Consider the following 14,304-nt stretch of genomic DNA (forward strand, 5'->3'; position numbering starts at 1 on the left):
TGATATGTGTCCTGACTTTATTGTAAATATGTAATATGGAACAAATTTATTTAGGGTCGTTAACGCACAGGGAAACATTTGTAATGAAATAAAATATTACATAATTAAACACAAATGTTGTTCTCGGAAATATTTTTCCTAAATTGGGAGACAGTGAGATAAGTATATTTTTAATGAAAGATCAAATATGGGAATTCAACACTGCTGGTAAAATATTTAACAATGGTATTTTTGGCATTGTTGAATGTAGTACACAGAGCGTGAGGGGAAGGCAGACGTCGGCGTGCTGTCGCTGCCCCTACTCCTACAACAACAACACGACGCTGGTGTTTTTTACTCAAAATCAACACCAATTGATCAGTGTTGTCACCATGGCGGGGATGACCTTAAATGACTACCTGCAGAGGGTGAGGATTGTGTGTGTGTTGTCTTCCAACAGACTTGCCTACAAGGAGGCTGCTTTTATCACAGTATAATATATAGTTACAACAGTATGTTCCAACAAGCTACATATAATTGTTTACATACGACGCTTTGCTAACAGATATTGTTGTAATAAAATTAACCTAACCTAATGATATATACAGTTTTTAACTATAGAAATATCCATATATATATCCAAACTTAATCTATATGATTTGACCATATCAATATTAAAACAATTGTGTATAGTCAAATTACTTATGAATATATAATAAAAAATTATATGCAGGCTATATATAAGCTGTTAGACTACATGGTATAAACCAAGTAATATCCTCTGGTATATTTAAATCCTCTGTTATAAACCAGAGGATCAAATTTCAATCAGTGTGATCAATCTGTTGTGATTCAGAGAGCAACTCTCTCTTTCTTTGTAATTAAAATACAGCATAGAGTAATATTCTTTTATGGTAAAAAATAATTTAGCGATATTTTTTACCATAAAGAAAATTATTCAACTGTATGGAGTATTATAAAGAAACTGAAAAAGTTGCCCTTTGAATCATATAGTTTTGAAAATGTACTTATGACCTGATTGATAAAACTCATTGAAATTTGATCCTCAAAAAATTTGGTCTCAAGATATTTTTATTGGGAGTATTCTTCACTGCCAACACCCTCACTGCCTAACCATGATCACATTCTTATATAAATTAACCCTTTTTGTTCATGTGAAGTTAGCCTACCTCTTCTACTTAATTTTTCTAAAGAAAAGTGGATGAAATTTGTTGGGTAGTATTTTACAAGTTCCACATACTGTACTTAAACCTAAATTTCTTAACAAAAATATTAGGATTGTATTATATTTACAAGTTATGTAAACTATATTATTTGAATACAATATTTTAATTTTTGTATCAACAGGTTCAGAATGCTTTATATAATCAAAATGGAGAAGTCCTTGGGGTATGTATTATTTGTCTTGAAACTCCCTTTTAGTGTTTGTATGACTAGCAGCCTGTACCTCATGTAATGAACTCTGGGTACAGTGTCTCATTCATTTTCAGTTAAGGTACAAACTATAGATTTTATTGAAGGTTAATGTTTATGAAAAAGACTAGTTCTGTCAGTTAGATTAGTAGATATAAAAGATATGATTGTGAATTATTAATAAAGTTACATTACATCAAGTTGCATTCTGAGGTTTTGTCTGGATCTTATTTCCAAATTTTTATATTTCCTATATTGTATTTTGTTTGTTAATCCTAAGTGTCACCATCTTTCCACCTGTCATCCATAAAAGATAGCATGTCTAGTACTTGTAGCAACTAATGAACCAATGTACAAAAATGGAATGTTTTGCCCAAAAAGGAATCCATTTTGTACTATTAGGTTTGTGGAAGGCACGAGAAAGACAACAACAACCAAATGTAAAATTCCATAAGCCTAGTATAGCACATATATATACATGAATAATTGTTGGCATTTATTCATGATTGAATAATTATTGGCACCTCCACTACTTCATGTAGACTTTGGGCTGCATCTATTCCTATCATGTTTTTCTTCACTAGAGCTTTCATTGCATCAGCCACATTCCTCCCTTGAATGACCCTATTCTCAACTTAAATTGCACAAATGCTGTACCTCTTTTAGTTATCACATATTTTTTTTTAATTTATATTTAACCCACCCAGTACAGTACTTCATAATTCACATTTATTTTTCACACAATTTCCTTTTCTCTACTGTACCAACATCACCATAACTGTGCTTTTGTCCATTCTCTTTTAAGTCTTCTTTCATACACCTCAATAGATTTTAGTTGCAATAGCATTTTCACCTTGGTAAAAAAAAAAAAACTTGTGCATAAATCATCTTTGATATAGAATATTCATAATAGACATGTATACCTGATGTACACCATTCTCTAACATTCTTACCTTGACCAACCTCATGACCCTGTGTACTGCACAGTATAAATTAACTGCCAGGGGTGACATCAGACAACACTGATATACACCTATGTTAATATCACTAGTTGCAGACAAGGAGTCACAATAACGTGGCTGAAATATGTTGACCAAACCACACACTAGAAAGTGAAGAGACGACAACATTTCGGTTCATCCTGGACCATTCTCAAGTCGATTGTGTCATTCTCACAATCGACTTGAGAATGGTCCAGGACGGACCGAAACGTCAGCGTCCCTTCACTTTCTAGTGTGTGGTTTGGTCAACCATGTCACTAGTTGCTCATTACAGCATTAATTCCTTACACACACACGCACTGCTTCCTACAAAGAAACTTTCATGGCATTTAACAGCACTCTACCAATTCCATACGTGCACAAAGTCCAAAATCCTTTTCTGTTACATACACCCCAAAGTCCTTTTCTGTTAATCATGCATGTTATTTTGAAGACTTTAGATGCTATTTTAACTTAAACTAATTATTAACTCTTGCTTACCAGGAACTCATCTCCTTTCGGGACCCACATGTTATGAGCTCACGCTTGATGCTGGAGAAACCTGAACGAGATGTTGAGCGGTGTGTTGACGTATCACTTTGCGAGGTCATCGCAGGACACCTAAGGTTTTTACTTTAATATTCTTTGGGCAAGGATGCTTATGAAGAGAGAGAGAGAGAGACAATTTCATCCCCTGAGATGTTAATTAGGTACTGCGCAACATTTAAAACAATTCCTCAGGCCTCCAGTAAGCAGGCACCATATTGAAAAAAAATCCTGAATGTCACCTTAGCTACAGGCCAGTAGCATCAAGATAATAACCATGGGTTTTGAATGCGACTTAAGCTTGCAACTCTGTCATGCAGCTTGGTCAATAAGGAATAAAGAAATGAATAAAAATCTGGATGATTATAGGCTTGTAAACAGCTTAGATGATTCTAATGTATACCGAATATCATCTTGAAGAATAAAACAGAAATGGGATTTGATAAATTTTTTCCAGACGTTCAAGATTTGGCTGTGTACTTTACTCATGCCAAAGCTATATTCCATAAGGCTGTTCATATTGTGAATTTTTTGTGGAATTTCTCAGTGGAACATTCATGTTCACAGATAATGCTGGTAAATTGTCTTTTAAAATGTTTCAGGTTCTAAATAATGCCTTTATTACTCTGCACTACCTACATTTGCCGACTCCCTCTCTTCACTTACTGTATTTTAAGTACTATGATGGTACTGTACTTGGCATTTAAATTTGCCCCTCAAACTACGAACACTTCTCGGTATCCTAATATCTGAGTTAAAAAGTGTTTTGATTTCCTCTTATTGGAGACAATAAGCCTGGATAATAAACCTGTTACTAAGCCAATAAGCCTGTTACTGGAAACAATAAGCCTGATAGACTTATTGGGCCCCTTGTTGACCTTTTCCAGGATGCAACCCACAACAGTTGAATAACTCCCAGGTACCTGTCTGCTACTAGTTGAACAAGAGGCATCAAGTGTAAGGAAACATGACTATAGCACTACAGGTTATTGTTCTGGGCAAAAAATCGATGATTTGCAATACTGATAGGCAATGAGAAAGTGTTTTAATTTTCATTTAAACTTATTTGCAAAATATAATAATACCCACACTGCCTTCATGTAAAAACATGTAAAAGCTGGTTTACAAATATCTATCTAAATGAAAGAGATGCGTCTTCCTGTCTCACTTGTCAGAAGTGAATCCAAACCATTATAGTCGACATCCATGAAAGGGTTAGGCTGGCAAGTTCTTCGTACTCTTGCTTGGTGCATTGGAAGAAATGCCACTGAAAATGCTTGAGTAAGAAGAGGACAGACCACTCATACACAAGGAAAATACCTGTTCTGTATGTGTGGCCTCACAATAGGTCTGGCTGCCTTAAAAATAAGATCACATAAGCAAAATCATTTGCATAATTTATAGTATAGTACATGCTTACTGAAATATTGATAAAATATAAATGCATTAAACTAAATAATATTTACAAATAAATAAGCAAGATTATCTCTAATACAGTAAAAAATACAGGATATGAAAATTATACGATTAATCAACAATCCAGATTTCACTACATTACAGAATCTAGATTTATTTTAAAGAAATACCAACTTTGGAGGGCAAATCTGATGTGTGAATTTGAACCGTAGCATGAAGGTCCAGATTTTTAAGAGAGCACTGTAATGTTATCTAAAATATTGAAGATATGTTTCATATTTTTCAAAATTAATTCCAAGGATCCTGAAATACTCATGCTGCCAAGCCAGTAAAATACAAATAGCCTCAGCACATTCAGATAGTTCCCACTAAAACTAGTTCATGTAATGAATGAAATACCTGAGCACAGTTGCAAATATTTTCCTTTTTGGGAGTTCTTATCTGGGACATTGTTTATGCATCTGTATTATTGAATAATTGATTAAACAAATAGTTAACTGATGAATATGCTGGTACAGTACCTGTAGATTTGGATTCTTGGGATTACACTGTAGCATCACTAATGATGAACCTGAAATAATTTGCTCTATGATTATTCCTACAGATATTTTGGTTATGCAGAATGTTTAATCCACATGTGTTTTTCTGTAGGGCAGTGTGGGCGGCAGGGTCTGGAGATTGTGTAGATGCCTGGAAAACCCAGATGGTGGTAGTGCAAGCAGTTTCTCGCTTCATGCAAGAGTTAAAAGAAGAGAATTGGATGCTGCCAATCATGTATAGTGCTTGTCTTGATTTAAGGTATTGATTATTTAGTTTATCATGGATTGTTTTTCATGTTTAAGGTTTGGACAGACATTACAGGGGATTTTGCAAATGCAATAAATTTGATAACTTGTTTGTACTTATATGGTAAATGAACCTTTAATTTATGCAACACCAGTAGTGAACAGTGACAAAAATCCTATGTATAATGTTTTTATGTTTTGCAAACTAGCTCCTACTTCTCAAACAGTGTAAGAGGACCTTTAAATATGAAATAAGCATTATAGTTGCAAATAATTACATTAAATATTAATCTCACTGCACTGAACTGCAACTAACAACCCTGACTCAACAATAGGCTATTTGCATTGGCTGCAGACAGTGAGTTGACACGCTCAGGAACATGCAAAGCAGGGGAGACCTTGGAGAAAGCAGCAGAGGCCCTCATGAGTTGCTTCCGTGTTTGTGCTGCAGATACGTAAGTCTTTGCTTTAATTAGTTTGTTTTAAATGCCTTTGAGACTATTTATGGGAATTCTCACTTTGTTTAAAATAATATGAAAGCTGATAGAGCAACTTGGCCTCTCAAATAATACATTGTATTTTGATGTAAAGATCCCTAACATCAAAATGTGAAGTACAGTACTGTACTCTAAATCACAGTGGCTCATTTAATTGATGGGCTGTTATGTTTTTAGTCATAGGTTCAAGGTCAGGTTAGGTTTGGGCAATTTAGTATCTTTTCGTGACATGAAAATTTGAGAGGATGGGCTAGATATACAATACAGTATTGTATTTGATAAATGGAGAAATCATATTAGGTATCCTTCTGAGATGAAGATTGAGATTTTATCAAGGCATAAACATAGGCAATTCTTTTCCTTTTCCTTTCTTTGCAAAGTGTTACACAAAGAATATCTGACATAATCATACAAATATTTAGTTTTCCCAAAATAAATTATTATAGTATTATATGTTTGATCTGTTTTTTCATTAGTAATACTGTAATAATATATAGCTTGGGTAGGTTGATGCAGAGGAAATATCTGCTCCACAAGTGTACCTGGCAGCTGATCAGTCGTTAGCCATAAGCCTTTAGTTTATGGTCTTGTATACAGGCTTTTAAGTAATAGAAATGTTTTTCTGTTCAATAGTAAACATTGTGTTTCCTCTTATTATAGCCATTTGTCAATGCCTCTTACAACACATTAACACAGTTATTAGTCAAAATTAAAGATATATTTTGTATTTTTTTAAATTCTAGCCAAGGAGTTGAGGTCCTTGAATTACCTATGATATATATGAAAATGATACCGAGCTACCCTGCAAGCGTGTAGCAAGGCTACTCATGAGTGACTCGCCAAATTATGTTTTTGGTGGCATACTTGGAAAATGTCTCGCCTGTTGGTGAAATTATTGGTGGAAAATATTTGATATTTTGCCACTTTTAATTGTATATCTGGCATATTATTTGTGCCATTGCTGTCATAGAAATTAGATATTCTGTATCAAATATCCATGAGCTGATTATCCATTTAGTAACAGTACAGTATTTTTTTAATTTGTGTTTGTAATGAAGCCCTTATTTACAGACGAACTGGGGAAGACTGTACAAAGCGATGGGGCCTCCTCTACTTGGTTAATCAGTTTTTCAAGATATATTTCAAGATCAATAAACTCAACCTGTGTAAACCAATGATACGTGCTATTGAGTCTTTGGCCTTCAAAGATCGTTTCTCTCTGTCTCAGCTCATTACGTACAAATATTATACAGGCAGGAAGGACATGTTTGATTCAGATTTTAAATCAGGTAATATACAATAGGGTTTAGAATATACAATACAGTATTTCTAGATTTTGTATGTATGGCAGTTAGATATAAGTTTTTACATAGTGATTTAAGATCATTATTTAGTAATTTAATAAAATCCTCTTTTAAAAAGTGTAAAGAAAATTAATTTAGTACAGTATTATTGCAGTGTCTGTCTTAGAACCCAGTTAGATATCTTATTCATCCACTTTCTAAGACTTAATTCATACTTTCCTTATCAGTTACCAGTTAACTTTAGTTGTCAAAATCCATCTTGTTTAAAAGAATGTAGCCTAATAAGGGGGAGATATCTTCCAATCTTTTGTTGTGGTAATGACTTCATACCCAATAACACGCTAACACATGAACACTTTCCAGGCCTTGCACTTTGAATTTGGCTAGTTTTTTCTTGTCGAGAGCCTAGCCCGTAAAAGCCACTTGGCATGTTGTGGTACAGAATGAGTTTCAAAATATTTGAGGTTTAAAAGGAGTGCAAGGATATGGGTTGTGATGTCATTTTTTTAGGAAAAGCATGGAAGAGGAAGAAAATAGAAGTAGATGTGGAGAGCAATTTAAAAGTGATAAGTGGAATTCATGAAATGAGTGCAAATGTGATTTGATTGACTGCTGTTACAGAGAGAAAGCAACAAAAGAAATATCAGAAGAGGGTAAGAAAGTTAGTGAAATATTTATATTTATAGGAAATATTAAGTATAGTGTAGAGAAGAAAATGAAATGGCTGTGAATTATTTTCCAGAAGACTTGCATATTGATTCATAGAGCAATGATTGTTGTGCTACAAAATCAAGTATGATTACCTATTGTGCATGTAAAAGCTATTGGCATTAGTCTCGTTAAGTGTTATAGGTTTAGTATATAACAGGACAGTGAGTAAATGTACAGAAAATAACTACAAAACTTTTATATGAGACATGGTGAAATCTGCGGTGGAAAGGGTTACGTGAATCATATTTGTAGCAAAACAACGAAAGGAGATGACATTTGAGAAAGTTCTCAGGAGTGTGCATGATTTACGAAGCTAGCAAATGCAATGAACACGTACAGTGTGGGAGGAATGAAATGTATTGAAATGCTTTTATGAAAAAAGCAAAACTGATGTGCAACAAAACTGCTGAGTTTTTTTTATACAGTACAGTACTGGTATTATCATTTTATTATATATTTTTTTTTTTTTTCTTTTTCTTTTTTATGCGATAAAGGTTTTTAAACCTTGTAACTTTTTCAAGTTCTTGTGGATGATGATTCTCCCAGAAGAGCTTTTGCAGATCTGATCTTAGTCAGGTCATGTGAACAAAACATAATCTACAATAAGTTCCTGTCCCCACATGTTGTTTTCTACAACATTGACAGTAGTTATTGTCAAAGCTAATATGATCAGCAAATTAAGATATCATAATGCCTTTCCTTACCTTATTTTCAGCTGATGCGACATTGTCATTCGCTTTCCAGAGATGTCATGCTGGCAGTCGGAAAAATAAGAGACGCATTCTTATCTATTTGATTCCTGTGAAAATGCTGCGGGTAAGTCTCTTAAGAAGTTAAAGTAGAAATGCCTATTGTGTGCTGGTTTCTCAATAGTTCAGCAGATCTCAATAATTTTTATTTATCCTCACTTTTTATTAGGTTCAGGGCAGGGTTAGTTTAGTTCATTTATTATGCACCCCATACCCATCTTGTGGGCGGTAGTGGAAAGGGTTACAGAGGCACATAATGGGCTCAGGGACTGAACCCCACAATTCATTTAGCTAAGCAAGTTACAATCTTGATGAGCTAGTTACAAAATTCAATATAAGTTGGCAGGGTGATACTAAAAATCTGTTTTGAGTATTATTTATTGAGAACATATATAGTTTGCTCAATATATATACAGTAGAGCCATACTCTATTTGTATTTACTTGGATTTCAGGGATACTTACCCAAGGAGTCTGTGTTGGAAAGATTCAACCTACCAGAGTTCCGAGAAGTGGTAATATCTGTTCGCCAAGGGAATGTACGACTCCTGTCTGAAACTTTGGTAAAACATGAGAGCTTCTTCATAGGAGCTGGGATTTACCTGATTCTTGAGAAGCTGAAAATTTTGGCATTCAGAAATCTCTTCAAGAAAGTGTAAGTAATATTGGTATTTTCTTGAGATGGTAACTGTTCTAAAGCACACAATATTTATTTGAGAACTTTTTTTTATGAAACTTGATGCTTCACTATAAGAGTAAGTACCTTATAAAAGGAAATAAAAATAAGTTTCAGCAAGCTATAAATTGTTGAATTACTTAGTATTTGTCCAAAAGTGTAGAGATGAATGTTAACCCCATTCTAACAAAACAAGTATGGATGAATTTCAGCAACCCTTGGTAGCACTACCATAATTAATTTTGTTGGAGACAGGAAGCCTGTATGGAGGCATTAAGTGAAAGGAAATATGACCAACCATTTCTGTCCAGCCCTGGAATTGAAACCAGGATTCCTGACTGAGTTGAGAACAAAGCCATGATGGAAGATGCATCCATTTCTCTATTAATGATTCTTAATTTTGTGATCTATTGCTCTCAACATTGTCATTGTCTTTAATTGGTGTCTATTTCTTATGTGTCCTCTACTTTCCCAACTGAATATATGTCAGGGCAATCCTCATTCTTTAAGCATATTCTTGCCTCTCTGCATCCAAGTGGTGACTGCTTCAATTATGTAATAAACTAGCATTTATGAATTACGCATAAAATGCAATATGGAGCAGAGTGAAAGTGAATGATATCCGTCTGCTCACCACGATTTCCCTTCATAAGACTAGGTGTCCAGTGCTCCTCACAAACTGTTTCTATCCTAATAGTGTTCCTTACCAATTAGTGATGCAAACAGTGAAATATAAACAAAGGTGAATGTGGTATGTATATCTACAAAAATGAAGTTGGAAGAGAGATTTAGATTTCTGTTACAAAGTAGCAGGGTATGTCAAACATGGTAGCTGCCTTTCTGTTCAATTGGAGTTGTAGATAGGCAAGAGTATTACATTAATTTGTATGCATTTAAGAGTTAAAAACTATCAATAACTTTGTAATGCCTTTTAACAATGTTTTATTGAAAATGTGTTTAATCAGTGGAAATGCTTTAAGGTTACAGTTAACTTTCCTTTTATTTTATCAACAGTTTCCTCGTCACTGGTACTCATCAAATTGAGGTTACCCTCTTCTTGCAATCTCTGAAGTGGATGTGTGTAGAAGATGTTGACCTGGATGAAACAGAGTGCCTGTTGGCCAACATGATCAATGATGGCCGCATGAAAGGATACATCTCCCATGCTCACCGTAAAGTTGTTGTCAGCAAAAAAGATGCTTTCCCTCCTCTAACAGCTTGCTGATTCCGATGGCAAAATTTGCAAATAAGGCTGAACATTAAATCACTAGGGCTCAAAGTATTTTCCTTGTAATACAGGGAGACTCATTTCAGGTTTTGATTGAACCAAAGCAGGTTTGATTGACTCAAAGCCGGTTTTGATTCGAGTCCAGCAGTAAAAAGTATGCCAAAGTGCTAATTTAAACATTTCCAAGAACAGACAAGCTTGAATATGTGACTTAATTCCAGACCAACTTTCCACTTTTTTCATTTCAATCTTTACTATTGTATTCAAATTTAAGAAATTAGTGCATATCTTCACAAGTGAAAAAATAAAAATATTTTGTAAATTTGGAGTATCATTAAGAGGCAAATTATCATTTAATTTTATGTAGCGATACGTGAATTCTGTTATTATTCAACTGCACCTACAAGATTTTATCATGATCTGAAAATGGAGATTAAGGTGAATTACCAAAGGCTTTTTCATACGATTGAATTGAAGCCAAAAGTGTTAAAACATTTTGTGGGCTTGTACCTTGAATTAACCTCTAGGAAAGACTATGGGGAACTATAAGATCGACTTAAGAATTTATTCCGTGAGGTTGAGGGCCATTGGAAGTAAGTGGAAAGGCTACTGGTGAAAGTCAGCCATGAGTGGAGCGATAACAGGTGGTGTGTAGCATATATGTGGAGTGCGCTGTCGGGCTGGCTGGTATAGATGATGGGGACAATAGCTTGGTGGCACTTCCCGAATCAATAGCCTAGTAATGGTGGGACAGGATCAACACCTGACTAGTTTAACTTTTTCAGCTGATCAACTATTCAAAATTTAAGGATAACATACATCCTTAAACTAAAAGGCCTGACAGCTGAGTGGTGGGGCCTGACTGCTGTGGACAGTGCTTGAATATGTGACTTAATTCCAGACCAACTTTCCACTTTTTTCATTTCAATCTTTACTATTGTATTCAAATTTAAGAAATTAGTGCATATCTTCACAAGTGAAAAAATAAAAATATTTTGTAAATTTGGAGTATCATTAAGAGGCAAATTATCATTTAATTTTATGTAGCGATACGTGAATTCTGTTATTATTCAACTGCACCTACAAGATTTTATCATGATCTGAAAATGGAGATTAAGGTGAATTACCAAAGGCTTTTTCATACGATTGAATTGAAGCCAAAAGTGTTAAAACATTTTGTGGGCTTGTACCTTGAATTAACCTCTAGGAAAGACTATGGGGAACTATAAGATCGACTTAAGAATTTATTCCGTGAGGTTGAGGGCCATTGGAAGTAAGTGGAAAGGCTACTGGTGAAAGTCAGCCATGAGTGGAGCGATAACAGGTGGTGTGTAGCATATATGTGGAGTGCGCTGTCGGGCTGGCTGGTATAGATGATGGGGACAATAGCTTGGTGGCACTTCCCGAATCAATAGCCTAGTAATGGTGGGACAGGATCAACACCTGACTAGTTTAACTTTTTCAGCTGATCAACTATTCAAAATTTAAGGATAACATACATCCTTAAACTAAAAGGCCTGACAGCTGAGTGGTGGGGCCTGACTGCTGTGGACAGTGCTTGAATATGTGACTTAATTCCAGACCAACTTTCCACTTTTTTCATTTCAATCTTTACTATTGTATTCAAATTTAAGAAATTAGTGCATATCTTCACAAGTGAAAAAATAAAAATATTTTGTAAATTTGGAGTATCATTAAGAGGCAAATTATCATTTAATTTTATGTAGCGATACGTGAATTCTGTTATTATTCAACTGCACCTACAAGATTTTATCATGATCTGAAAATGGAGATTAAGGTGAATTACCAAAGGCTTTTTCATACGATTGAATTGAAGCCAAAAGTGTTAAAACATTTTGTGGGCTTGTACCTTGAATTAACCTCTAGGAAAGACTATGGGGAACTATAAGATCGACTTAAGAATTTATTCCGTGAGGTTGAGGGCCATTGGAAGTAAGTGGAAAGGCTACTGGTGAAAGTCAGCCATGAGTGGAGCGATAACAGGTGGTGTGTAGCATATATGTGGAGTGCGCTGTCGGGCTGGCTGGTATAGATGATGGGGACAATAGCTTGGTGGCACTTCCCGAATCAATAGCCTAGTAATGGTGGGACAGGATCAACACCTGACTAGTTTAACTTTTTCAGCTGATCAACTATTCAAAATTTAAGGATAACATACATCCTTAAACTAAAAGGCCTGACAGCTGAGTGGTGGGGCCTGACTGCTGTGGACAGTGCTCTGGATTCTTACTCCTAGGGTCTGGGAATCGATCCCCGGCGAAGGCGGAAACAAATGGTCAGTTTCTTTCACCCTGATGCCCTATTCACCTACCAGTTAATAGGTACCTTTATGACCTGGGAGTTAGGCAGCTGATACAGGCTGCTTCCTGGGGGGGTGTGTGTGTGAAAAAAAAAATGATTGACAGTTGAGAGGGGGCCGAAAGAGCAAGAGCTCAACCCCCGCAAACACAATTAGGTGACTACACGTTTCTAAACAATAAATGAGCTGTGTGCCTGGCAGCAGCATCAGAAGTAATTGAATTTGATTCTGGAGTGCATAATCTTGATAAATAGCTGTTGGTTAACTCTAAACACTGATTTTTGCTGTTGTCCTAAAATGTCTTGGCCTTGATTGTTCTGAGGGCAAGTATCTTCAATTGTGGTCACTGTAGAAATGAAGATCACTCATTACAACTGGTGGGAAGCAGTTTGAGCCCTAGAGGTATCTTGAATCACAGCTATTCCCTCCCAGGAGAAATGCTTGTCCCACATTGATTTAGATAAAAGTGCCTTAAAGGAAAAACTCGGCCTCTCATGCAGATGAATTTGTGGCGGAGAAGAGGAGTGAGGAGCAACCAGTGCCTCAGTCTGCAGCAAATGCTTTCACCAAGCAGGTTGTTTTGAGACCTGATTATTCCAATATTAAACTCTACTTGTTGTATTACTTTTTATTCATGTATTTTTCAGCACAACACAATTCTTGGGCTAATTAAAATAAGGGTGGGGACAATGTTATAAGAATTTTCCCAATGAGACCTTGGGCCATTTTATATACTAGCAAGGCAGGCAATTTATATGCATGAGGTGATGTAAAAATAATTTGCCCCTTCATGCTATAATAGACAAATATTTTTCAAATTGTTTTGTAAGCCTTTCATAAAGTTTCAGTCAAATTATTTTAAATTTGTTTTGTGGTGTTGCGATGATAATGGACAGACTGTTTAGGCAAAGGTCATAGACCTACATAAAGCAAAGAGAGACACTAGACAAATTTACTGGTATCAATAGTTAACAATGGGATGCATAGCTTCAAATGCAGAAAAGACACCTCAGTAGGTTTGCAAGGTGAAACCCCTAGAGTTGAAGAAAATGGATTGAAGCCATACCATTGGATCGAACCCCCACATCCTTGAACGCCTCATTCAATTCTAAGGTACAGCTCCGATATTTTCTTAGTTTCATCACATTCTTGTGATATAGAGCCAAGAGCTGAAGTTCAATCCCCATAAAAACATTATCTATGTGGGTGTGGAGTGAGTGGTATACAGTACAGGTAAGAACCATATGTAAATACAGTAGTTTAATGTTCTTTAATTTCTTTGTGCTATTAAAGAGGCTTTGAGTCCAGTTCTTGATCCCTTAACAGTATGAGTTTACCTTACCTTAAGGACACTATCTCTCTAGGACAGGAAGCTAGCAGGTTGTTAATGGCCCCACCATTTGTCGTGATTTTATTGTGCTGAATTTTGAATTTGAACATAGTTTTGTCATGTATATCTTCAGAGGGTAGGCAGTTCCATGGGATTATAACCCCATGAGTGAGAAAACATCGCCTGTTTTCTGTCCCGCGTTGTGGTGGGTTGAGCTTGAAACCCTTGTTCCTTGTTTGCATTACATCTTAAATTTTAAATTAGATTTGATATGATTTGTAACGTGTCCAATCGTCTCTGTCCTGCTGTGGGAATCGAACCGGGGACCCAAGGTTTTGAGCCGACAATATA

General features: G+C 35.5%; 1 protein-coding gene across 1 annotated transcript; it reads left to right on the plus strand.

Moving 5' to 3' along the window:
- The first annotated feature begins 239 nt into the window (after window positions 1–239).
- On the plus strand, window positions 240–11,985 carry PCID2 (PCI domain-containing protein 2). Its single transcript, XM_045748656.2, has 9 exons — window positions 240–407; window positions 1,348–1,389; window positions 2,898–3,019; window positions 5,007–5,153; window positions 5,476–5,595; window positions 6,709–6,926; window positions 8,368–8,468; window positions 8,855–9,054; window positions 10,090–11,985. Exons 1-9 carry the CDS (start codon window positions 372–374, stop codon window positions 10,298–10,300), a joined length of 1,197 nt encoding a protein of 398 aa, XP_045604612.1. The 5' UTR covers window positions 240–371; the 3' UTR covers window positions 10,301–11,985.
- The last annotated feature ends 2,319 nt before the right edge of the window (window positions 11,986–14,304 follow it).

This window comes from Procambarus clarkii, chromosome 2 (genome assembly GCF_040958095.1).
Source record: "Procambarus clarkii isolate CNS0578487 chromosome 2, FALCON_Pclarkii_2.0, whole genome shotgun sequence".
Classification (NCBI taxonomy): domain Eukaryota; kingdom Metazoa; phylum Arthropoda; class Malacostraca; order Decapoda; family Cambaridae; genus Procambarus; species Procambarus clarkii.